The sequence below is a fragment of the Polypterus senegalus genome, chromosome 14, assembly GCF_016835505.1.
Source record: "Polypterus senegalus isolate Bchr_013 chromosome 14, ASM1683550v1, whole genome shotgun sequence".
In the NCBI taxonomy this organism is placed as follows: Eukaryota; Metazoa; Chordata; class Cladistia; order Polypteriformes; family Polypteridae; genus Polypterus; species Polypterus senegalus.
Genome location: NC_053167.1, coordinates 89,801,921 through 89,829,729, shown reverse-complemented (window position 1 = coordinate 89,829,729; position 27,809 = coordinate 89,801,921). Strand labels below are relative to the sequence as shown.

Below are 27,809 nucleotides of genomic sequence, written 5' to 3'. Positions count from 1 at the left end.
GTCATATCAGTGTGCATGACGTTATTTGCAGGATACTTTATAAGAGGGCAGTGCAGTACATAAACTAAATTAGGCATCACATCATCGAACAAACAAACAGTAAGTGAAAAGCATTTTCAATAAAGTTCGCCTGGAAGAACCAGAGTTTTTGAGGATGTTTGAGAAATATAAATACAAATATGTTTTAAGTAGCATTATGTAAAGAAAATAGTGAGAATACATTTTCAGAATGTGAAGCTACAGTATTCCAAATGTTGCTCCTTTGGATGAAATTGTTCACACAAACAATTTAAAAGTGAAAATGATTTTTGTCTCACATGTTCATTATGGCCTTGGTAAAGACCTTGAAATTGACTAATGAAATTTATCATTTACCTGATCACAGTTTTAATCCACATGGACATATTATTCAGAATTCTTTGGTCTAAAAGTTATATAAAAATGACTTATTTTTTAAATTAACAAAGTAGTCTAATGAACAGGTGGCAAAAAATAAATCTGTTTAGTAAATGGAAAGAAAGATAAATTAATTTTAAACATATAAATTCAACAATAATGCCAATGTTACTCTGATTAATCATCTGAAAAATGTACTCAGTTGGGCATATTATACCTGAAGTGTGTCAACTGTGTTTTTGATAGACTGGAAGTTTACCACCTAGACTTGTGAATAACTAAGCTAAAGCTTTTTGTACTCTGCTTTGATATTGAGTTGTCTATTAACTTTGTACTTTCTCTTTCTAAATAATGTGATTTTCTTAGGTAAAGGTGTTTTGAGTGGTAACATTTATAATAATTACTATTAGATAGGTATTATTTTTTCATCTTATAAATGGCTACTACTTTCCCCACACAGAATAATTCCATGTAAGTCAAATCAATCAAAATTGTGCATTTATTTGGTAAAATATGGAAATAAAAAATACACAACACAGACAACAAAACTAAACTACAATGCTGCCGCCTCCCTGGGCCTGTTTAAACTCAATAAACCTATATTTACCCAAACAGGTGGGCCACCTACGTATTCACCTCCAAAGTACTGCCATTTCTCAACTTTCATCACTTTCTGACATGATATTGGCCTCTTCTTCTTACCAATGAGCCTTTATCCTCTACTTGCCTTGAAACTCTTCAGTCAACCTTGTCTATGGCTCTTGAATCAATTTGAAAATTTCTCTTGGGATGTCTCTAATTATGTTTCAGAGATGGAAGTCTACATCTCCCTCTAATGGACGTTGGTGTTCCTGCACACCTAACCTTTCAACAACCCAAAGATTAAAGATCTTGACAGCAACTACTCAGCCCTCTCTCTTAAAGGACTACCATAGTTTCATTCATTTCCACTTAGATCCATGTGTTCTCTGGTACTAGCCAAACTGCAAGGATGCTACAATCTATCAATGAAGATGTCCATGCAACCATCTCATTTGCTGGTTTAAAAGACCTCAAGTGTCATGGAGGAACATTACTTATTTTTCAATAAGGCTAAGGATCATGGAATTTGGTCCTCCTTGTTGCCTTTTTGGGGCACAATACTTTACAGCATCTAATATGTCCATCAATCCCTACTTCCCACACTAGCATACAGTATATAGTGCTCACCTTGTATCCTTCTCACTCTCTTTCTAGTGATTACTGATTTGCATCAACATACAGCAATGTCATACTGGATGTTACTATCTGAGGCCATGATACTTCCCAGGTAAGTAAATTAGTCTGTGTTTTTTCATTGTCCTTTTCCTCATTGATTACCTCTTTTTAATGGTACCCCACCTTTGATTCATATGGTCATGGGCTTGGTCTTCTCTGCACTTAAGTATGATCTTCATTGAATATGTCTCTAGACTAGTTCTGAGACTTAGCAGTCTGTTCATGTACTCTTCCAACAAGGCTATATCATTAGCGTAGTCCAAGTCTGTTAACTTTAGTGGTCTACAATCCTTGGGGGTTCCAACCGTACTATCTGTCCTCATTTTTCTTTACACAAAGGCCTTAACAAAGAATAACAGGAACAGACTAAAGATGCATTCCTGCTTCACCCTGTATCAAGCTGAAGTACTCTATTTTGCCATTCTCCATCTTGACACACCACCTTGAGTTCTTGTAATGGCTCCTGATGATACTGGTAAAGTGCTGTTCTATCCTTCAGTTTGCATATATCTTCCAGAGGGAGTCCCAATGGATGTTGTTGAAGGCCTTAGCAGCAATAGATGAAGTTTAGTGCCAGGTCCTTCCTACATTCCAGTGTCTTGTCAAGGACACTCCACTGCACAAAGAATTGACCAATAAAGTTTCATTTGAACAGTTTGATCACTGTGAAGATGAGTGGATATACAGTATTTCAGCATGAGTAGCAAGTAAAGAATATTTTCCAGGGGATGGACAGTAGTGTTAAACCTTGCTAGTTGTTATAGTCTGACAAATTGCTTTCTGGGAAGCTTGACAATCACACACTTTAGCACCCAGTCTTTCACTGGTCTTTTTCCCACATGCATTGAACAGTCAAGTGAGGTATTATACTATTTCTGGAATGCTGTTCCTTACCAATTCAGTTGTGATCTCATCTCTACCTGGACTCTTGTTTTGTGCATAGCCTTCATTGTTCTGATCATTTCCTCCATTGATATGTTGCTTGTGCTAACATTATGTAATGGTAGCATCAGATCCTCAAACCTGTGAGTCTCTGTAGGTGCTGGATGATTCAGAGTCACTTTGAAGTCATCCAACTTACCCTTTTCTGTTCTCTGTTAACAGCATTTCCCCCTGTAGTCCATATACCAGTGAGGTCTTCAATGATTTGATACAGTGACCTGGGGTCATTGTTCTTGGACAATTTATCTGCTTCTACACTTATGCTCTCACCTCTCCTACAGTTGTATTTCACAAGAACTGTTCTCACATGGCCTTCACTGCCTTATGCTCATCCATCACCCTTAATGTTCTGTCTTGTATCATTGGATTAATCAGCCTGCCTTTTCTTCTGTCATCTCATTCACTGTCATCTGGAATGGCACCCATTGTTCTACTAAATCAGCAATGTGCTGTAGGGTTTCAAAGCAGTGGGAGAACTTCAGCTGGAAAAGAGCATTGATTTTCCTCTCCTTCAGCCTACTATATACTTTCCTTTAATACATGTAGAGTGCTGCGATGTACAAGCAGTCACTTGGTGAACTGTGAAGGCATGAGAAGGGCTGGGACGAGGCATTCTGACTTTAAAGGGTAAACACATCCACAAAGGGGCATGACTGACAGGAAAAAGGATTAAGTGATAAAAGAAGAGTGGAGCGTGGGTTGTTAGAAAAGAGAAGACAAAAGGTAATGGGCAGTGCTGATAACAATAGTGAAAACTAAGCATCTGAACTTGTAGTTGCTGTTACAGTCAAGAAAAAAGGTATGTAGAGGATGAATATTTTTTTTTATTTTGGAGGTATGCACCATAATCTAAATGTGGAGCTAATGAATGGGTTCCTTTAGTACAGAAAAAAATAATGAATTATGGGAAGCCCTGTCAGCTGTGAGTCCTCTTGTTTCTAATTTACACTGGATGCCACAATACTTTAGGAGTGTATTATCCCCTCGATGGTTGTAAAGTACTTTGTGACCACTTCACCCTTTCTGTATTTTAAGCACTTAATATAATTTCACTGCAGTTAAAACTGTAAAGGGATTTTCCAGGTAATTTTTAGAAAACCCAAATGCATGTTTAGCAATGATGAATCTGCACACATTTTCGATACCTGTGGTTAAGCAATTATTTAATATAATTCCCTAATTTCAAAATTGAAGTTTTCATAAGCCAATAATTGTGCTGAAAACTATACAATTATACCAACAGTTCATTACGCAAAAGTGTAATTAATGTCATTTAAAAATAGCTTGCTACTGATTAGACAGAATATGAGTATAGTAGCTGTCTAGTCTCAATGGATTAAACCAAAAGAAATGACTGTGGGATGCTTTAAGAAAATAATACAATAATTGTTAAAGGGTAGTTATAAAATAGAGATCCACAGCAGAATACATGCTCCTCTGATATTTAATTAATAACCTGCTGAATACTTTATGCAAGGGATGTCCACTGGAAACATTACATCAGGCTGCTAATGGCAGGCTAATGATATTTTCTGCAGGGATCTGCATATGAGTGAATATCAGTTATCCTACAGAGCAATTAGGTACAAAAAAAAAAAAAAAACTACTGAGACAATCGTATTCATCAGTTGTTAGAACTGTGTGGAAAACACTGCCTTAATATCTGCCACGATTATTTATACCAAACAACACGCAACACAGCACTAAGTTCCATAAAGAACACTTGCTATGAAATAGTTCAATTTTTCACATTCATACCTGTGATGATGATAAAGTCTCCAAGGATGATGATAAAATCTCCATAAGGATGTGATGAGGCTAGATAAAGATACCCATTTAGTACATCAGTTTAAGATTTAATTACTTAAAAAATGGGGACCTTTACTTTCTGCTGTGCATTGGCTTGCATGAATGTTACAAAAGTCAGGGACCTCATGGGTCAATAAAATACAAGTGAAATAAAAGTAAACTGACACTTTTATTGCCAAATAACGCTAAAGAAATTACAATAGCCAGATGGCGTTTTAAATCTGACCACTGAATTCCATGGAGTGTTTTCAGATTTACTTATTGAACTGGTTTCAAGTTGGTATTATGACCACATTGTCAGAAAGCTGGCAAGGAGTTAAAATTGTCATTGATGAGAATCAGCTGAAATGATAGCCCAGTGATCTAAACATAGCTTTTCGATAAAGTGATAAAATTTAACATTGATATCAGAAAAGGTGATATCTCAGATGTGTTTGTATAAACTTAGAAAATCACCTACTAACATTGTCATGCCTGTCTGATTTCATTGAATTATGGTACACATATTCTTCAAGGAAAATTGTCAGAAAAGTTACATTTTTTTTTCTGAGGTTATTTTTTGTTCCACAAATTACAGAATTTTAAAACATTTCCTTTTTAAAACATTGCTGAATTCTGAAAATCATCTTAAAATACCGCAACATTCTGTGCAAACCCAATTACTGATTAATTTACTGTTTTAATTTTGCCTTGAGGGAGGTAATTTCAACATGGATATCTTGTATTTTTTCCTCTTTAGACAGATTCCCTAATACAAGTTATGACTGAAGCATCAGTACAGTGACACACATGGCAAGGAACATGCTGGTCGCAATAATTGTGGTTATGTCCTAGTCACCGGTAGCATGAACCTCTGCCACACCAACCCACTTCTACTGATTGAAGCCGTATCAGGTAAGTTAAACGATCTTGGTAAACATAAAGTAAAAAACGAAAATAAGGAAAGCAAAAAGTTAATTAACTTACCTAGAAATGACTAGAAAAGAGATTTAACTCTCTAAGCATGGCTGTATATGCAATTATATACACAGTAAATACATGTGCTCTCAGCATTTCTGTTATACTGAAAACAACATTACTGCTAAATTATCTGCACACTGTAATATTCAATATTTCTATATCACTACAGTGCCTCAATGTCCTGCTGTCCATTATCATTTGTCACAGCCAACATTTTTAGCTTGAGGCTTCAACACAGATTTATAAGTCTCAATCAGATCCTTCTTTCAAAATGTTATGTTTGAGAAATATGAAGCACAACCAGCCATAAACCTTCCACATCTTATAGCTAAGAATAGTAAAAAAATGAAATTTTTCCATCATTAGAGTTGGAATCTGGTGTCTAGGAAAGCTACTTTAGCAACAACAAGCTATTTTACCTACATGATATTACTGTTTTGGCAAACATAGATTTTATGTACTCTACTAATACATTTGTAAGTCCCATAATATATGGATTGGCATCGCAACTGGGATGAATGACAATTCATTGCCTGGCCGGGAGACCGTAATGGAAAGACAACATGGATGGAGGCTCAATCCAGCCAGAATGGTTTTCAATACCTATCCCTCTTGGGGTGAAAAGATAATAGATGGACTGAGTGAGTTACTTTATCAAGAGCAATTCACCCCCCAGTGCAAGAGGTGGCAGTGCCTATGTGGCTTGGTCAGAGGTAGGGACACGTAAACAGTTGCCCATGATGGCCCTGTCAGGTTCCTTGGGTGCTGCCAGAGGAAACTGCCTGGAGAGGACTTCCCTGTTTTGTTCAGCTTATGACTGTGAATATCTCCCAGCATGCTATGCTGTGGCACCAGAAATAGTCCCAGGTCCAACATAAAAGGAGCTGTTTCACCTCACTCGAGGAGTCAGACTTTGGAGGAGGTGGACCTCCTTGCCTGGGAGAAGTGGAAGGACAGGAACAACAGGAATACAGTTGTGTTGGATTGTGTCCAACTATTTTGAAAATGAAACCTGTGAAGGTACTGTTTACAAAGAAATTCATTTTATTTGAACCCATGACCGTATTGCTGTATTGTGTTCTGAGGCTTAGTGGCGCTCACTATTAGCCACAACATATAATTACAATCTACTATAACTGATATAAAATATTTAATACGCAAGAATGTGATATCTGTCTTCTTGATGAAGTACCGTATCTTGCAGATAAGTTCTCCCATGGATAAATTGGATTATAATTTCTAGTATTTTATAATGTCGGTCATATAAGTCGAGTGTGGATAACTCACGCTATTGGTCCAAGAGATTATAACATTCTAATGCCCACCTGAGAGAGTAATGAAGGAGCACACTACCTTTTTTTTCTATGTGTGTGCGGCAATGGGCTGTATCAGCACATGTAGTCCTAACCTCTCTCTCTCACTCTATTGTGTCTATGTGACCACACGGTAATACCCAAAATATTATGAAGCAATGTTTGCACTTATTTTTTATTTTTTTTGTATCTCAGACCTTCATACATTTTAATCGTAAGAGCATCCCTTATCTACGATGGAGTGTTCAATAAGAAGAAAATATGAAGCTGGTTTTAAATTAAACATCATTGAAGTGGTGAAAGAAATTGGTAACTGCACTGCTGCAACAAAATTTGATGTGTCTGAGAAACTGGTGCGAGATTGGAGGAGGCAAGAAGATGGAAAAAAAAAGGTAAGTGTTGCATTTTTGAATGGGCATATAAGTCGGGGTCTGATTTCCTGATCGACATTTCAGGTTTCAAGACCCGATTTATACGCGAGTATATACGGTAACTAAACAAAACTACAAAATTCTACAACCTTCAAAGCAATTAGCTAAGTCCCTATACACACCTGAATATTATTGTTAATGTCAGCAACAGACTGTTGACTCATCTACACTTCTTTTCTGACTTGTGCCAGATGTTGTGAGGATCAGCTTCAGTTATTCATGAGCCTAGAATTGGATTGAAAAAGTTTGAAAATGGATTGATTGATTTTTTTAAATTGTGTTCTTCCTTGGCCGGTGTTTTTCCCCTGTACATTTTTATTTTTCTCTCCGGTCTACCATTATTTACCTCTGTAAAGTCAGTATATAATTCCTTGGTTGGCAGCAGGTGAACTCATATTTACATTTATAAAATTTGCTAAAAGCTAAGCTCAACTTTATCATTACCATTTTAACCATAAAAGCAAATGCCTAGTCAGGATCAAAATATGAAAATTTCCATTGGTAGTGTGTGATATCTGTAGTTTAAGACTAAATAAGTATAAATAATACTGTATGTCAAAAATGGTTTCAGTTAGTAAAATCTGATATAACTACAGTTTACAACAACTGCAAATTTTCTAACAGTTGTTGAAAAAATGAAATTGTACAGAAAAATAAAAGTCAATTAAAGTATTGAATTATATTTATTAAAGAAATAGCTATGTAGTTTGATTATTTTTCCGGTGATGTGAAAGTGAAGAGCATTGAGAATCATTTGAAAAATAATATACAAACGGAACTCAATTTCTATTGTTTCATTCCCCGCAGACAAACCCAATTTGGATGTTAAAGTCTCTGAATTGATCTAACCCTGTTGCCCACTTCCTCACTGCACATTTTGATGCTCAATAATCTATTGTATGCATTATTCTGGAAGACTACACAAAAGAAAAATTGAACATCATAAAAGCACAACATATTGTAACAACCCGGCAGCAAGCGCTGGCGGAGTGACGCCTCATGGGTAATTTATGTAAATAGTTTGCGGGGAAATATGGGTAATTTATAAAAAGCTTATTGTATGTCGGAATTTACGTATTGTCATTTGTGTTGTAAATAATGGTGTGTTTGTATTTAATTGGTTGGGTGGGTTTGGGTTATCGCCGTCCGGGGGTTATTTATTTTGTAAAAAGTACCAATTTATTGAAATGTGTCTTCGTGCTTGACCTTGGCAATGGCCGCGCAATAATGTTGAGCTTTTGGTTCTGACTATCTTCTGTAATAAAAAGATACAACAGGACAGAGCTGTTTTATTGCTAAGATGTTATCTAAGCAAACTACCGAGACACTCGGAGTCGTGCGGTGTATGGGGCACGAGTGTTCTCTTTCTTAAAGAGCTGGGTGCAGTTGCGTGCATGACGCTGGCAAGCCGCTAGCCGACAGCCGGAGAGGTGCACGGCAGAGTTCGGCTCGAAATCTTAAAAGACTCCTCCACGGGTCGCTACATTGGTGTCAGAAGTGGGAGACCAGGCTGTTAAGAAGACGCCGTCATGGAACAGAGTCTTGAAGAAATAGAGCGTGCCATCTCGGAAAATAGCGTTATGTTGGAGCGCCTGATCAGCAGAACTGCACGGAGAAAAGGACAAACTGGCCTGAGGGTGCCAGTATTCCCCGGACAGTGTTGCGATCTTCTAGGCACGGCCGGAATGAACCTGTAGCTGCCGCGACACCCCAAATCACCAGTCGGCGGTCCTCCCCACACGGTCACCCGCTAAGCTGCCACGATACAGCGGGTTGGCGCCCTGAGCCATACCTTGCACAAGTGGATCTGGCTGCTCTTCACAATGGTTGGAGCTGCGAGGAAGCTGCAACACACTTGGCCCTTGCCTTGGAGGGTCCCGCACTTCAGGTACTCATCGACCTGCCGCCTGAGGAGTGTCGTGATCTTCAGGCCCTCACCGATGCTCTCACCCGTCGTTTGGACAGAGAACCTCAGCGGAACACAACAGGGAGGAGCTGACAAACCGACATCGGCGTGAAGGTGAGAGTGTGGGAGCATTTGCAGCTGACATCAGGGTCTATGTACGGAAAGGTTACCCTACTTTCTCGACAGCAGCAAGGGAAGAACTCAGTGTTCATGCTTTCCTGCGGGGCCTTACACCAGAGCGTCTCCGTCAGCATGTCTGTCTGCTGTCGCCCAGACATTTGAGTGAGGCACTACGGGAGGCTGAGCGGGCTGAAGAGGTACTACAGCTTGGGTCTCCGCACGTCAATCATCACGCCCAAGCCGGCTAACGAGAGCAGTTGAGCGAGTGGTAGAAAGGGACCAACCTGAGGGTGTGGAGGTCAGTCGCGCCCAGCCATCATCATCCCTCCGCAATGACTGCCCTAAAGTGGGCGCTGTGGGTTTTCAGGTGGACTGTACCTAGACTGCATTATAGGCGGACGGCCATGCAGTGCCTTAGTGGACACGGGTCCACTATTTGTCTATTACAGAGAGGAGTGTTGCCGAAACAGCTGGTCCTCTTCCAAAGACTGGACTCCTTCTAACATCGAACTGCGCGCGTTTACGGGTGAGCGGACAAAAATGCCGGAAAGAAACTATTGACTGTAGTAGTAGGGACGAGCCAGACCAGCCACGAATTCTGGCTCCCGGACATTAAAGACAAATGCATAATTGGGTTAGACTTGCTGGCCCACTGGGGAGCATGTGTTGATGTGTCCAGGGCCATCCTCCGCGTAGGTAATGAGACTGTGTCGCTCCAATCGGGCTGGAATCATCCTGGAAGGGCTGTTAGCTTGGATTTGCCTGGACACCACGGCTCACCGGCTCCCGACCGTTGTTCGGAAGATGCAGGGACTGAAGAGACCCCAGGAGAGTATTGCAGCTCAGACCAGTGCTCCCCAACGGTTTTCCTCACACGACCACCCATCCACTGAGGCGGTTGCTGCTGTGGAGAATTGGGCCATCGAAGTGGTGAACAGCTGAGCACGCCACAGCAGGAGCAACTCCAGAAAGTATTGAGCGACTTTGTGGACATTTTTGCGGCTCGAGAAGAGGACTGCACCAGAACCTCGTTAGTCAAACACCACATTGACACTGGCCACGCCGCCCCCATTCGGTTGCGCCCCACAGATTGCCTCTTGCAAAGCGCCAAGCTGCCGAAGAATTGATTCGCGAGATGGTAACCAACGACATCATTGAGCCTTCTGACAGTCCCTGGGCCGCACCCATGGTCATGGTGCGGAAGAAAACGGGGGGTTGGCGCCCTTGTGTGGACTTTCGTAAATTAAATGCAGTCACTCGAAAAGACTCTTACCCATTGCCTCGCATCGATGATGCATTGGACTATGTGGCTGGATCCCGTTGGTTCAGCACTTTGGACTTGCGCAGTGGATATTGGCAGGTAGAACTGGCAGCAGAGGACCGACCCAAAACTGCATTCACCATCGGACAAGGGCTGTGGCAGTTTAAGGTAATGCCGTTTGGACTTTGTAATGCGCCGGCCACGTTTGAAAGACTAATGGAGCGGGTCCTAAAAGACATTCCCCGAACCCGTTGTGTGGTCTATTTAGATGACCTGCTGATTCATGCCAGAGACTTTGACCAGGCGGTGCACAATTTAAGGGAGGTCCTGACCGCCATTCGTAGCGCCGGGTTGCGGTTAAACCCTGAGAAATGCAATCTTCTCCCGACAGACTCAGTTTCTAGGGCACGTAATCAGCGAGTGGGGTGGCTACAGACCCGCGAAGGTGACTGCCGTGAGCAACTGGCCCCACCAGCCAATATCACTGAACTGCGGAGCTTTTGGGTTTAGCCTCCTACTACGAAGATTCGTAAAAACTTTGCGACCATTGCCAGCCCTTTGCACCGACTAACGAGTAAGGGCCAACAGTTTGGGTGGACGGAGGATTGCACAGCCGCCTTCCAACAGTTAAAGGCTGCCCTCGTCAGCGCGCCGGTCCTGGCGTACCCTGACCCCAACCAACCTTTTGTGGTGGACACTGGCGCTAGCAATGTGGGGATTGGGGCCGTGCTCTCACAGAAGGGGAGGCTGGAGAAAGAGTGATAGCTTATTACAGCTGCAGCCTCAGTCGACGGAGAGGAATTACTGTGTCACTCGGCGGGAACTGTTGGCAGTGATCCTAGCGATGCGGCACTTTCGGCCCTACCTATTGGGCACTAGGTTCACACTGCGGACTGACCATGCTAGCCTCACCTGGATGTTGAATTTCAGGCAACCAGAGGGCCAGGTGGCAAGGTGGATGGAGATTCTACAAGAATATGACTTTGAGATACAGCACCGACCGGGCGGCAGCATGCCAACGCTGATGCCCTCTCCAGGCGTCCATGCCTCAGCAATGAATGTCGATATTGCCGCCGACAGGAAGAAAGGGGCTGGGGCCATCGTCCGCATCCGCAGGATAGATGACACTGTTGGAGTAGGGGAGCCGTACACTATTGACCAATTGAGGCAGTTACAGGCGAGCGATCAAGCACTAGAAAAGGTAAAGGGCTGGTTGGAGACACAAGAACGTCCCGACTGGCAAACCGTGTCGTCACAGGGGCCTGAACTCAAAATACTCCACTCTCAGTTGGGCAACTTGGAGTTGCGATGGCGTAATCTACAGGCGGTGGCACGCACCGGGAGGAATTGACCGGCTACAACTACTGGTTCCCCAGGCTTTGCGCGCGAGGTCCTCCGATGGGTCCACGGGCGGCTGGATCCGGACATTACGGGAACGCTAAGACAGTGCGTCGACTACGGCAGCGGTTTTATTGGCCGGGTGTCGGCAAGGCGCAGAGCTACACGTCCACTGCTGTGGCGTCTGCACTGCACAAAAGGACCTGGTCAAGCGTTCTCACGCGCCATTGCAGCGATACCTGGTCGGGCACCCATGGAGAGAATTGGCGTGGACATACTGGGTCCTTTTCCTGTAACGGAAGCGGAAATCGCTACGTTTTGGTAGCAATGGACTACTTTACCAAATGGCCAGAGGCGTATGCAGTTCGGATCAGAGTGCCCCACAGCTGCCCAAAACTCGTGGATGAAATGTTCACTCGATTTGGAGTTCGGACGAGCTCCACAGCGATCAGGGCGGAACTTTGAGAGCCGTTTGTTCAGGAGGTGTGTCAGCGACTGGGGTGAAAAGACCGGACCACCCCTTCACCCACAAAGTGATGGATTGGTCGGCGATTTAATCGCACCCTGGCCACTCAACTGGCAATTCTGACCAGTCAACACCAGCGGGACTGGGACCAACATTGCCTTTGGTCCTATGGGCATATCGGACAGCAGTGCAGGAGTCGAGCCAATGCACGCCAGCGGCTGATGTTTGGAAGGGAACTTGCGCCGGTGGATTTAGTGTTTGGCTCACCCCCTGAGCCTGAGATTATTGGTGGGCCCGAAATGGATTATTTTAGGCGGCTAAAAGAGCGGCTGGACACCGTTCATCGACTGGCCAGGGAGGCCCTGGAGGGAGCTGGAGCACGCCAAAAGCGGGCTTATGACTCGCGGGCTCATGGCCCGGCGCTGAAGCCAGGGGACAAAGTGTGGGTATTTTGCCCCAGCGGAAGCGGGATTGTCCCCAAAACTAGCCACCATTGGCAAGGACCGGGAGAAATATTGGACAAAATATCGGAGGTAGTTTTCCGAGTCGAATGCCTGGGCGAGGCAGGCGGGTGGTGCTGCACAAGGACCGTTTAGCACCATACCACCCACTGGCCCCAGAGCAACAACAACTCGAAAATATAAGCGGTTCTCCAACCTCCACCCCCGGCACCGAGTCAGACAGTGACAGGACTGAGCCCGACACCAGTGATGGCACCTCCGGCAGGACAAAGCGTGTCCGTCGGCGGCCAGGACATTTACGTGATTTTATCTGTGATGAGTAGGGTTGTGGGGACACTAACCCTCTTAGGAGGGGGCTGTGTAACAACCCGGCAGCAAGCGCTGGCGGAGTGACGCCTCATGGGTAATTTATGTAAATAGTTTGCGGGAAATTATGGGTAATTTATAAAAAGCTTATTGTATGTCGGAATTTACGTATTGTCATTTGTGTTGTAAATAATGGTGTGTTTGTATTTAATTGGTTGGGTGGGTTTGGGTTATCGCCGTCCGGGGTTATTTATTTTGTAAAAAGTACCAATTTATTGAAATGTGTCTTCGTGCTTGACCTTGGCAATGGCCGCGCAATAATGTTGAGCTTTTGTTTCTGACTATCTTCTGTAATAAAAAGATACAACAGGACAGAGCTGTTTATTTGCTAAGATGTTATCTAAGCAAACTACCGAGACACTCGGAGTCGTGCGGTGTATGGGGCACGAGTGTTCTCTTTCTTAAAGAGCTGGGTGCAGTTGCGTGCATGACGCTGGCAAGCCGCTAGCCGACAACCGGAGAGGTGCACGGCAGAGTTCGGCTCGAAATCTTAAAAGACTCCTCCACGGGTCGCTACAATATTTACAATGAAAAGCAGGAAGTGAAACAGAACTGAAAGTATTATCCTGGCAAAGATTAAAAATGAATGCAGAATGAGCAAAAGTAAGACGTTCACCAGAACAAAAAAAAAAAAAACTAAACTATAATCAGACTGCTGTCCTTAAAGATATGTCAAAGCCACCGCCAGCTAAATGAAATGTTATACCAAAATGTAGGACAACTCATTTCCAATAATAAGGAAACACTTACCTGTTATAGATATCATCATCTTCACCACCCCAACCCCAGTATTCATTAGGAAAGCCGTTTATTTTGAGAAACTGAACCTTGCTGAGACCAGAAACTCCACCGAAGTAACCAGTATATGGTAACCTAGAAAAAAAATAAAAACAAAAATTTTGCAAACTTAAAACTTTTCATAAAGGATTACTTCAAATATCCTAATGCATCTGTACTGCCCCACAGGAACACAGTAAAATGTTTTATGTAAGAACCAGGAGAAGCACAAAGTCTAAATCAATCCAAGGCTGGAAAATGAAAGTCAATCCTGACTTTCAAACAAACTGGGAACAATTTGAACAAATCAAAAGAGATCAGAAACTAGGAAGATAAAAAAAGTTTCTTTCGTCAAAACTAAAAAGAGTTAAAAAATTCAAAGTCAGAAACGAAAATGCAAGAATTTCCTAACCAGAAAACATCAAAAACAGCAGTCTTTCACACAGTTATTCAAGGCTTATCTGTAAAACTCAGATAAAACATGTCTGCGCGAGCCAAAGCTTAAACCCTCTCAGGGTCTTGACCTCTGTGAACACACCCCCAGCAACTGGAGGTCACATCATGGCAATGGGATCCACAAAATGGCAGCACCTGAGTGAAAAGACGAAATGGCTTCACAGTAAAAAAATAAATAAATTTTAAACTTTGTTAAGGAGCAAAAATCTTTGTGTGTCAAAACTCTATATTCGATATAAAATTAGTCCCAAATTTGCACAATAAATTTTTGAAAAACAGATATCATAATGGCACGGTTGTCAAACTCAGATCCTGGAAAACCAAACCTGCTGCACGTTTTCATTACAGCCATTTTCCTAAAGTGCAGTCACGACGGTCAATGTAATGTTGCACAAACATGAGGGATTGTAACTGTGTGCCCTAACTGTGTCTGTGCAGTCCCATTGCATGACTGTGCGCCTTACCAGTATGTATGCTAGACAACAAAACAAGGACACATTCGAAGAGAAGCTGAGTGCAGTGCCACACGCTTACAGATCAACTACAGTATATACACGAAAGGGCATATAGTAATCCCTCCTCGATCGCGGGGGTTGCGTTCCAGAACCGCCCGCAATAGGTGAAAATCCGTGAAGTAGAAACCATATGTTTGTATGGTTATTTCTATATATTTTAAGCTCTTAGAAGCTCTCCCACAGTTTATAAATATTCTCTGCACAGTTATACAGTAAACCCTCATTTATAGAGTTTGATCCGCTCCAGACAAATAAATGAATTTCCAAGAAATAGGATTCTTTATTTATAAACCTAATATTTTCGCAGTTAGAGCATTGAAAACCTGTTTATGACCTTCTAAATACGTTTTTAACATTATTAGAGCCCTCTAGACATGAAATAACACCCTTTAGTCAAAGGTTTAAACTTTGCTCCATGACAAGACAGAGATGACAGTTCTTTCTCATGATTAAAAGAATGTAAACATATCTTCCTCTTCAAGGTGCGCGTCAGGAGCGGAGAATGTCAGAGAGAGAGTAAAGTAGTGATGGGTCGTTCTTGAACGATTCGTTAATTTTGAACGAATCTTTAACGTGACTCGGGAAGAACGAGTCATCTCGTGGGAGTGATTCGTTCAGTCGCGCATCGCAACTTCCTATAGTTTCTGTATTGGAATTGATTCACCTGTTTCGAGTCTTCGGGTTTTTTGAGTCGTTCGTTCATCACGTGACAGCCCCATAAGCTTAAACAACTCAGTCTGAGCCGGAAACAGAATTGATTAGTTCGTCTCTCGAGTCTTCGGGTTCGAGTCGTTCGTTCATCACGTGACAGCCCCATAAGCGTAACCTATGCAGTCTGAGCCGGAAAGAGAATTGAACGAAATGACTCGAAAAATGATTCGTTCATTTTGCTGAACGAGACTCAAAGATCCGAGTCAGTAAAATGATCCAAACTTCCCATCACTAGAGTAAAGTAAACAATCAAAAATCAATAGGGCTGTTGCGCTTTTAAGTATGCAAGCACCGCGATAAAGCGGCGCAATGAAGGGATCAATGTGAAGGTAGCCTTTTAGCATTATTTTACAGGCACGTCCGTATCTTCTAAGCAAACAGCCACTGTGCAAACAGCCCCTCTGCTCACACCGCCTCCGTCAGGAGCAGATAATGGGGCCAATCATGCGCCTCCCTGATGGTATTGCATGATGGATAAGTATCTGCCTGTATTTCTCAGAGAGAGTGAGAGAGACAGAGAAAAGCAAACAATGAAAAATCATTAGGGCTGTTAGAGCTTTTAAGTGTGTGAAGCAGCGCGCGGGAAGCATATTGTATATCATTGTGGAGTTTTATTTAATATGTAACACATGCTCTGATTGGGTAGCTTCTTAGCCACCCGCCAATAGCGTCCCTTGTATGAAATCAACTGGGCAAACTAACTGAGGAAGCATGTAACATAAATTGAAAGACTCATTGTCCGCAGAAATCCGTGAACCAGCGAAAAATCCGTGATATATATTTAGATATGCTTACATTTAAAATCCGTGATGGAGTGAAGCCGCGAAAGTCGAAGCGCGATATAGCGAGAGATCACTGTACATCCTTTGTCCGTGATCGCATCCACAGCTGTCTGTCACTGTTCCATTTGGGAGTATAAACTCACCTTAATGAGCCAACCAGTTACTGCTGCTAATGGAATATAATATCCTTTCTTTTTCGTTTGTTTTTAACTGACTTGCTTTTCTCCTAATAGTTTATTTTTTCTTTAACCAGTAACAGGTCAATAATGATACTGATGCAAAGCATGCCAAAAGATGACAAGCAACTACAGTACTGGAGGGCCCCCATTTTCTCTCCAACCAACTTCCTAAACTGTTAATGACACTTGCTTATTTATTTCTATGGCTTGTTATCACTCTCATTATGTCACAACAGAGTTTTCCAAAACTGTTGATTTTCTGAGAGCACCAGCAAACGTTCTGTGGAATGAAGCAGATCAATATTTTTCACACCGTCACATTTTTGTTTTTCAAATATTCAACTGAGACAGATATTATACAATGAACACCAGGGCAAATGAGATCAAGATAGTATGGTCATCTGTTGGTTTGCTATTCATCTTGTTATTGTTTTGGGTGCTGGTTAAAGAAATATGAAACAATTAAAATGGAAGATAATTAAAATCAAGGAAACTTAGTACTTTCCATTAACATTAGTACTGACTAATGAAGGGGTTCTGTCTCACATGCACACGAATATTACAACTAGGGTCATTGTGTGTGTGTCAAATAAAATCTTAACTTTGGAAAACTGATTATAACAGTGTCTGTGATTTACTCTTATTTCGGTGAATTCTTACTGAACCCCTTCAGTAATGAAGTGGCTGGAATGAAAATGTGCAGCCACTGCGGCCCTCCAGGATTTGAGTTTGACATCCTTACTAAATGTATGAACTGCCTGGATTTTCATTCTGGACTCCTAACTTTTCTTTACCTTAAACAACCTTATACTGGAGATACCTGTTTAGAATACAAACGAATGAGTGACATAATTAAAATAAGCCACACTCAGAGCTTCTGCTGACTGATGTCACTGCTCTTCGCACCAGACACATTGTTTTATCATCTATTGCAGATCTGTGCAAGAAGCCATGACTAATGCCAGTTTAATCTCTTCCGCTTCTTTAGCCTGGAACAATTAACATGCAGACTCAGTCACTCATGAAACAATAACATTTCTGAGTTCTATCATTTATTTTTGTACAAACACTCTTTACTGCTCATTTTCTGTTCCATATGTTCTTGGCAAATTCACATTATTCATTAAGTCCTTTCTCTAAAATGTCTGAATAGTAATGCATTTCATAATCTTTTCAAGCATAATAAGGACTAATATTATATACTGTAATCTTTCCTATGAGGAAAAAATATGATGGAGTACAATTGAAAAGTACTCTACAGTATGTCAACAAAACAGTAAGATAGATAGATAGATAGATAGATAGATAGATAGATAGATAGATAGATAGATAGATAGATAGATAGATAGATAGATAGATAGAACACTGAATGAGACTGGTTTTCTTCTGGAAATCATTTCTTTAACTCTGTAAGTTGTATAAGGGCTAAGTCTGGAACTTAAAGAGATATTCCCTAATGCAAGTTTAATATATGGTCAAAGATATGCCTCTGTGTACTAAAATGAATGATTTACACATTAAACATTTTAGGTTTATATATTTTGTTTCAGAATCAAGTAAACATGGATACAGACCACTAAACAATTATATATTATGTTATCATTCAGTTTCCTAGAGGACAATATACAGTACTATCAGATTGTTCTTAAAAGATTTAACAAAAGCAAAGGTTTTGATTTAAATCTGTGAGGAAATAATCTTGTGGGCAAACTTTTATCCTGACGTGTCGTGATTGACAGTTCTCGACTTAGAGTAGGACATGCCTCCAGTAATGCTGGTGCTACCCTGATAACAAAACATCAAAATGATGGTGCTGGTAAATAATCATAACAGTGGCTAAGATGGCCCGAATAATATTACAAAAACAAAACTAAGCCATAACTTGAGAAACTAATACCAGCACCAGAATACCTGAAGTATAAAATCCATTCATTCGAGTGCTAAACCACAAAAAAGAGCAAGGGAAAGGAAAATGAACAAAATTCCCAACAGCTCTGCTGGAAATAAAAAAAAACTAGCAGCAGGAAGTGAAAGAATCACCAGAGGAGACGCAGTTAAGTGACAGATAAAGATTAGGAACCAGGAAATAACTATAAGAGCAACACAATTTTTACATGAGAGCTAAATATCAAAGTCAAAAGGCAAGCAAAGTGTCCAAATTAGGGGAAAAAACAAATGGTGGCACCTGAGAATAACAGTGAAACTGCGTAAATTAGTTTTAAACATTTTAAATAAATGCCAAAAAGAAAAACCTATGCAGAAAACAATCTCCACAGTCAAAAATCACTAATGGGTGAAAGGAAGTTAGAAAATATCCTCTTAGAAAGTCAGGAAAAATAAATAAGAAATGACATTATAACACAGTTGTTTACTGTCTCATTTGTAATGTTTATCAGGTACTGTCTCCTTTATATGCTACAGTATAATCAAGAGGAGGACTGCAAAATTCCATCATGGTAGGAGTATAGATGATCTCAAAGGCAGCCTGGACCTTGGGTTAACAACTGAAGAAGATTTTAGCACTGTGGAGCAAATCATACTGGAGAATATTTATGTTTGAAAAGGCAAACAGTGTAAGAATCAGTTATGGGTCAGTCTAATTCATTCCTCACATCCAATTAATTGTGAGCAAGACCAGTACACATTAGATCCCCAGAATGTTGACTCCATTATATTGAAATATCATTCAATACAATGTTCAAAGGAGAATCTTAAGCATAATAAATATACAAATATAAATACCTGGAAGTGCAGCTGGATGATAAATTGGACTGGTCTGCCAATACTGATGCTCTGTGTATGAAAGGTCAGAGCCGACTATACTTCCTTAGAAGGTTGGCGTCCTTCAACATCTGCAATAAGATGTTGCAGATGTTCTACCAGATGGCTGTGGCGAGTGCCCTCTTCTACGCGGTGGTGTGCTGGGGTGGCAGCATAAAGATGAAAGACGCCTCACGCCTGGACAAACTTGTTAAGAAGGCAGGCTCCATTGTAGGATTAAAGTTGGACAGTTTAACATCTGTGGCAGAGCAACGGGCACTAAGTAAACTCCTGTCAATCATGAATAATCCACTGCATCCACTTAACAGGATCATCTCCAGGCAGAGGACTAGCTTCAGTGACAGACTTTTGTCACTGTCCTGCTCCACTGACAGACTGAGGAGATCGTTCCTCCCCCACACTATGCGACTCTTCAGTTCCACTCAGGGGAGTAAATGCTAACATTATTCACAGTTATTGTCTGCTTTTACATGAAGTTTTATTACTCTTTAATTTAATATTGTTTTTTTGTATCAGTATACTGCTGTTGGATTATGTGAATTTCCCCTTGGGATTTATAAAGTATCTATCTATCTATCTATCTATCTATCTAATGAATTTAATGGGAAACAATTTGAAAAAGTATTTTTAATAACTGGGGATGAAACTTGGGTAGAGATCAAGCAACATTTGAAACAATGGAGGCACAGTGATTCTCCAACACCCAAGAAATTAATGTCAGATCTGCTGCTGGCTAGATCATGCACACAATTTTTATAACATTGGGGGTGTAGTGCATATCAATTACATGGTCAACATACTGCTAATTTGCTATGTCATTTAGGGTAGTCAGTCCGGGAAAAGTAGCAAGGAGAGCTTTCAACCAAATCCTTCTGCCTTTACAAATATGACTCCCTGGTTGCAAAGGCTGCTTTTAAAACTATGGGTTCAAAGCGATACCACACCTCACCCTATAGTTCAGGTCGGACCCCATGTGACTACCACTTATTCTACATTTTGAAGACTATACTCCTTGGGGAATGCTGTGCCAATGAAGACAGAGCATTTTTTTTTTGTTTTAGATTTAAGACAACCTGGAGTTGCTAGAAAAAAACTTCAGAAAATAGCTAAAATTGGAATCTGCCTTTCATTTTTAAATATTTTCAGGTCTGAATCTAATTTCTTGCAAAAATCATACAATAGCAATTTTGAGTAATCAGTGACAAAATTGGCCAATAAAGATAAGCTTTTCATAACATCCAATACAGAAAATAATGTAAAGAGAAAATAATATTGATCAAGTAGCCAAGGATAAGTAGAAAACAGGATATAAAAAAGTTCATTTAAGAAATCATTTAAAATGAGTTGGGTCTTTACTAAAGAACTGAAAGTGAGCTTCATAAAGAAATATGAGTCAAAGATTCCAAATGCTTCAGAACAGTGAAGAAGCAAGTTTGAAAAGGTCACAAGTATTTTATAGGACTTTACTTGATGAACAACCTACAGTATAGCAATACTGCAGAGAGTTCAGTTTCATCCATTCATTATATCAACATGACTTAACCCAATTCAGAGTCCCATTCTGTTAATGATGGGAGCTGACTGATCATCAGTTGCATAACAGGCGTAACTTTGCTATCAACTGAGGACACTGCATGTAAAACCCTCAAAGAGAAAACTGCAGCCCTGGAAGCAACCAGAAGGTGTGATCAAGGCTGACTGAAGAAAAGAGATCCTGATAAAAGAAAGAAAAAAGCAATGAAGTTCTTTCCACATGACGGAGAAAGCTGACAAGGAAAGGAACAAAGCATTTCCAACACCAAATCACAAGTACAATTAATTGTAATGTAATAGAATAAACCAAGGTAATGTATTATAACCTTTGTGAAGGATAAGTATTTTTTCTTCTTACATCCAATAGAAAAGTCACAACAGCATCTCACACACACATACACACACAGAACAATTGTACTTATGGGGCGTGGAGGGCTAATCCAGCATGGCCTAGCTGTGAGCAAATCAGCACCATGGTACAAGCACTAAAAGTTTAACAACTAGCTAAAGAACATATCCATCTCCACTACATGGATTGAAAGATCAGAATTCATAATTTATGTGCCTTTTTCTATAGGAGAAAGACTTTCAACTAAGCTGTCATAATTTTGCGTTTTGTATTGTTTGTTATTGCCCTTTGTCTATACATCTATAGTATAGTACTTACATCAGAGAAGTAATTTAATGATGAGTTATGTACCTTGTTCATACAAGGTGACACACAAAAATAACCGGACTGGGCTTGGGGATTTCCTGGAAAACTGTCCGGAGGTCGGCCGGACATGAATAATAGAACTATATCCCTTTCTTCACGCCCTCTCAAACTGCCGGCCGGCTAGGTATATCCTGTGAATAGGCCAGTCAGTGTTTAGATAACAATCACTGCACGAGATACCGTGATAATGTCAGGTGAAAAAATCAGAGACTCAACATCAAATTTCTCTTGAATTTTCTCTTTTTCTGTAAAGCAGTTTTTGACTGACAAACACTTCTGCCCTCATTATTCACCTGATTTAGCTCCCTGTGATTTTTAATAGTTCCCAAAATTCAAAAGTGACCTGAAGGGAACACATTTTTCTTCAATGGATGAAGTGAAGACACAAACGGCAAGCCTATTGAAGAGCCTCAAGCAATAAGACTTCCAGCACTGTTTCAATCAATGGAAGATATGTAGGGAGCGGTGTAGAGATCGGGAGGGGGAGTATATAGAAGGTGACAATGTTTAGAATGCTGTAATTCATTAATAAGCATTTTTTTACCAATCCGGTATTTTTTACAGTGCCACATATAGGATTTATTTCATAGTAAAAGCATGGGCTACGTACTGTTACAGCAACTGGATTCTGGAAGAGGGTTCCTGTCTTATTCACATTTCTGACTGTTTGGTGCAAGGATGTCAAACTCTGGTCTTGCAGGGCCAAAAGTTAATCAGAACACAATTTGTCAGCAAAAGGCTATTCATCCTACTTAACCTCTCACTGACTTCCCCACAGTTTTGCTCTCTTATTAATATTTGGGTATGAGTTAAAATATTTTTTAATAATATAACTAATTGTGAATCTGCTATATGCTTGCTAAGCAAATACCCTCTCACTCTAAATTATTTATAAAATGAGAATTTGTTCTAAAGAATAAGTCCAGGTGCAAAAGAGTTTTCCCTGAGGAGCCTTCATTTTGGGACCCACCTTGCTTGTATACTGAAACTACCTGCTTTCAAAGATGAAGCTTAAAGGGTGGTCGGGAAACCAATACACAATGTTATTAAAATATGTCTAAAATAAAGTTTTTTTCCTCATGTTTTTAAAGGCCACAGTTAATGTAAATACGCTAATCATCAACCAGTACATAGTACAGCGATGCTGAGTTTGCGCTGTTGCCTGGCAGTCAGGGGATTGTGTCCCATGTACTATTTGCATGGAGTTTGCGTGTGGGTCCATGTGGGTTTGCTTCGGTTTCCTCTCACTGTCCGAATACATGAGTGTTAAGTTGAATTAATGGTTCTAAATTGGCCCATGTGTCTGTGTGTTTTAATGTGTGTGTGTGTTCACCCTGTGATGGTAAGGAACCCTCTCCAATTGTTGTTGTCTGCACCCATTGCTTGCTGGGATAGATTCCAGCTGCCTCACAGCCTTGCCCTGGTAATTGAGTTTATAAAAAGGGAAACATTTTTTAAACTACATCTTAGTTATCAGATTTAGCTTGAGAGAGGTTATTTCAACTTATTATTTTATATACAGCATTTTTCTCTTTTATATATCTGAGAGCCGCTCTTGTCTGCAATACATATCCTCAGTAATCAGCATAAGCATTTGAAATGGTAGCAGGTGTATGCCGGACACTTATGGGTACCTGTATGAGCAGTGGCCCGTGGTCTGAGCAAACCTGCATCACATGTCACACATACCACTGTGACAAAATATTTAAAAAACAAAAAAGTTAATTGAGTCATCAAACATATCGGAATGTTACTTCATATATACATTTTCTAACTTGGTAAAATAAGAGAGAGCTCATATTTTCACAGTTACAATGAGTTGACAAACAAACTTAAATATACAGCTTTTTCTGTCATTTAAATATCATTAACAGTATTTGTATTTTTATTAATTGTAATGTTTTTAAAGTATTAATCTTAAGAGAGACTTCAATATTTGGTATGTCATGTGAAGTACGAGATATGACAATTTAATTGTTGGAGTGAACCTATAGATTAAATGTTTGAATATCTGTGCACTAGCAGCTACCTGCATCTTCCAAGTAAACTCCTTCTGTAGCTATGCATTTAGTTAGATGACTTTGCCATTGCTGGAAACATACCTGGAACTTAGTTTCTGAAACACCTTTGAGTTCCTTTCTCTTTTACGCTGGATGTCAGAAATGTCTAAAAATCTTTGTCCTTTCATGGCAGTTTTTATTTTTGGGAATAGTCATAAATCATAAGGGGCTAAGTCAGGTGAATAGGGTGGATGATTCAAGTTGGTAATTGATTTCTTCACCAGGAAGTCACAAACACTGAGCACATTATGACTTGAAGCATTATCTTGATGGATGATCCACTTATGACATTGTTGTTCACATCTTCTTGCCCCCTCCTTGAACCTCTTATGCCACTCAAAGACACTTGATTTTTTCATTGAGTCCTCACCAAATTCCACATTCAAAAGCTCCAACGTTTTAGTAGCGTTTTGTAGCATGGGTGACCCTAAACAGCCGTTCTGGGAATTATTTGTCACACCTCGTAAATGCTATATGTAGCTGTATAGTTGTAACTCCAAAAAATGCAATTATCTTTTATGGTTTGTCTGGCCCCCTAAAGCCTAATTGTCAAACTCCCTCCATGTTTTCTTTGATGAAACACATTAGCACCAACTTATAAGTTAGAAGTAAACAAGCAGGATAGATGAAAAATAAACAAATGGGTGAATAATTTGTCAATCCATATTTTGATGGCATATATTGAAAAGTAACCTTTCCTTTATTGTCAGGACAAGTTCAGCTGCATTGCATTTAAATTTAGTTTGAATTTGTGACATTCATACAGGTAAAACATCAACAACAAATATACTAAAAGGACAACTGTAATCATTTCCAAGCAGCCAATTTAGCAAAAACACACTTCGACATATTCATTAAATCTGTGTAGAGGAATAATTTAGCAAAGAGCTCAACTCAATGTAAAAAATATAGCCTCTTATTAACAAATTTTAATGAAATCTAGCAAGCAGGACTGGAGTTTGCCATCCTTGGCACAGAGCAAAGTTTAGTGCTGGAGGGCAAAAGCAGCTAGGGGCTTTTGCTTCAACCATCTGCCTAATTTGATATCCATCCTTCCTATTAAGTCAACTCCTCATTAAATTAGATATCTTGCCCCAGCCCTGTCTTTTACCGTATTAGAACACAACAACACTGCAACTTGAGGTTCACGTTCATTTTCAGAAAGATGCTGCCATGGCATTTGGTGCACTGGAGTTTGCCCAGTTTCCACATTCTTGCTTATTCTAATTCACTTGTGTCTTATTAATTTTAAGGTTTTTTTTTAAATATTAATCATGAGACAGACATAAGGGTGCCAATAGCTGACTTGGTATTATTTTGCCCCCAAACAGTTTTACTATTTATAACTTCCTTTAATAAAAAAACGGAGTCCACAACACATTTTGACGATTTTCCCAGACATTAAAATACACACATATTTTTTTTCTCTCACCTCTCAATATGACAATAGGAACAAGGAGTGGAAAGTCTAAATAAATGATATGGCTCATTAGCAACAAGAATTGATGTCTAATTAGGAAATCAGTTGGTTGCTATGGCCCTGTAGCACTAGGACTGGATATGTCTGGTATAGAGGGCTAATAAAATCAATGGGCGAACTCTATGAAGCAAGTTAACTGCCAGATATTTATTACAATAATAATAATTCTGTACATTTATATAGCACTTTACTCAATACTCAAAGGTCTTTACGTAGAGAGTGGGGAGCCACTTTAACCACCTCCAATGTGCAGCATCCACCTGGATGATGCAATGGCAGCCATTTTGTGCCAGTATACTCACTATGCATTAGCAGTTAGATGGTTAAGGAATGAGAAAGATAGCCAATTAGAGACAAGGGATGATTAGCGTGCCAGAATGACCAGGCCGTGAAAGGTAATTTAGTCTGGACAAAGGGATACAGCCTGCTATTTACGAAGGATACCCAAAGATCTTTAATGACCATGGAGAGTCAGGACCTTGGTTTTATGTCTCACCTGAAGGATGGGCATTGGGATAAACACACAGACCACATGGTAAAAGCCCCCCTAATGGCCTCACCACGACCTCTTCCAGCAGCAACCCTTGCTTTTCCTAGATGGTCTGGCATCCAAGTACTGGCTGAGCCTGAACATGCTTAGCTTTAGGTGGATTACCTGTTCTTAAGTGCAATTGGTATGGCTGCTGGCATATTACAGTGATACTATAAATATTAAGAGTATTTACTCCATTATTGTATAGGTACAGAAAATTTATATCACTTATATCTGTCACCCAAAATGAGATACATTAAGTAAGTAAACTGAGGTAATGGATTGATGGGAGTTTCTTAAAAAGTGTTCAGACCCACTCGTAATTTTCACCTTCTGTGTCTAACATTTTAACATATTAACTGTTGTCAGTTTCAATGTCTTTCTTCAACTGTGAAACTCTCAGTTAAATTGCCAGTGACAATCATACTGTATTTGTAAAGGATCTTGGAATGGTGTTGACTTTTGAAAAGCACTTTAAATCCTGCATCAGTCACACTTTGTATTTACTTAGCACATTCTCTCCATGTCTGTTCTGTCTGCCTGTCTGTCTCAAGGAGTGTTCTAGCTTTCCTCTTACATCACAAAGACAATGACATTAAATTAAAGGTCATTACTGTCCAATTTACAGACTACCGGGAAATTCTTACCTGCATGTGCTAATTAACATGCCGATTCTCCACTCTCCAGCGCCATGATTAGTGAGTATAGCTTACTTAACTCAGAACTTCTTTTCTTCATTATCTGTAATAACTACCATAGCTTGAATCAAAATTAGCAGCTCTAAATATGCCCAAGTGAGAGATAGTGCATTGTAGTGGTTTAACACCCCATTCAAATATTGGCCCTTGCCTTGTTATTAATGCTACCTAAATTAAATCTGACTTCCTGTGACCATAAAATTAGATTATGTGGGATCAGTAAATTAATGGATTTTGTCAGTGTTTGCCTCTTGGCCCTGCCCTTCTACTCCTCTAATGAAGCCTTGCTAACAATCTTGTCCTTGCTTTATTTGAAGTGCATATGAAAGCTGGACAAACCTCAGGTCCTGTTTATGTGGAGTTGTGGGTATTTATTTTCTCCTTTTGCATCAGCTGTTTGTATTCTTGAGTGCCAATCTTTTTTTTGAATTATTCATTTCTTGTGGCAGACCCTACTATTCATTAATACTATAAAGAGGTCCGTCCAATGCTGCTAGGATAGACACCAATACACCATGTATATGCTACATTAATACTGGATTAGGTGGGTTGGGTAGATGAAAGGAGAGATGCAGTCTTATAATTTTCTAATGTTTTTATCCCCTAGCCTTGCTACATATCCATGTCCTGAAATGTATGGCACCTCCCTTAGTTCAGAGAATCCCTTTGATAAGCCAGTGGTATATTTGTTGCATGTTGCAAATGTGACACATTTATGAGAAATATAAATTGGGAATAAATGTTTCTCATAAATACTTCTCATATTTCAAAATAAAAATAATTAAATCATGCACAGCTACATATATATAAATATTTTGATATCAAAGACATTTTCCACTAATGCAGGTGAGACCAAAGGCTTTCCAAAGCACATAGTGAGTTCAAATTATTAACAGTGATGCCATATCCCCTCTGTGCAAATCAAAAAAAGTGAAACTGAAGGAAAAACGCAAAATTAAGAAAAAAGGTTAGTGAATAAATTTAGAGGTAGAATTACCAAAGTTATGGAGAAGGTAGCAAACATTTTGATCCAGTTTGCACATCCAAGTGTGCACTGTTGGTTTACTAATAAGGGAAGCTTCATCATACTAGCCAAGGCAAGCTATTAAAAAACAACTTTCCATACCCAATAAATGAACAACTAAATGAGTGAAGCCAACAAGGTGTGACGTTATGGGTCAGCACCACGCTACCAGGTCCTTCCAAGGAGCCTCTTAAACTCCCTATCACTGATAAAGTACCCAAGCGATGAGCCAGCAGATGAGGACCGAACACACAAATATAGCAAGGGGTAGGTGGAATAGTGACTTGGTGCTTTTAATTAAAACGGCCAATCAAAACAAACTGTGTTCATAAGTGCAGTGCTCTCTTCTTTAAATAAATAATCCATAAAACATTGATGGTCCATGAGTTTAAAATCCAGATTAAAATGAGAATAAAACCAACAGCCACTGGATTCTTCATAATTCTGTTGGACAAGTCCAGCACCTCTCCAATTTGTCTTCTTGGCTCATTGCTCACATAGCTGGTGGAGACACAAGCAGCCGCAGTCCTCACCACCTGA

The 27,809-nt window shown here is 40.1% G+C and overlaps 1 protein-coding gene and 1 long non-coding RNA gene across 3 annotated transcripts in view; one reads left to right on the top strand and one right to left on the bottom strand.

Moving 5' to 3' along the window:
* b4galt2 (UDP-Gal:betaGlcNAc beta 1,4- galactosyltransferase, polypeptide 2) overlaps window positions 1-27,809 on the bottom strand; it is a 648,560-nt gene that overhangs the window by 84,934 nt on the left and 535,817 nt on the right. For both annotated transcript variants that reach the window (XM_039736141.1, XM_039736142.1), the window contains exon 5: window positions 13,777-13,899. In XM_039736141.1, coding sequence (XP_039592075.1) covers window positions 13,777-13,899 — 123 coding nt within the window. The remainder of the gene's footprint in view (window positions 1-13,776; window positions 13,900-27,809) is intronic.
* Window positions 21-5,284, top strand: LOC120515280. The gene is made up of 3 exons (XR_005630626.1): window positions 21-99; window positions 1,633-1,705; window positions 5,144-5,284. It is a non-coding gene; the product is annotated as an uncharacterized LOC120515280 (long non-coding RNA).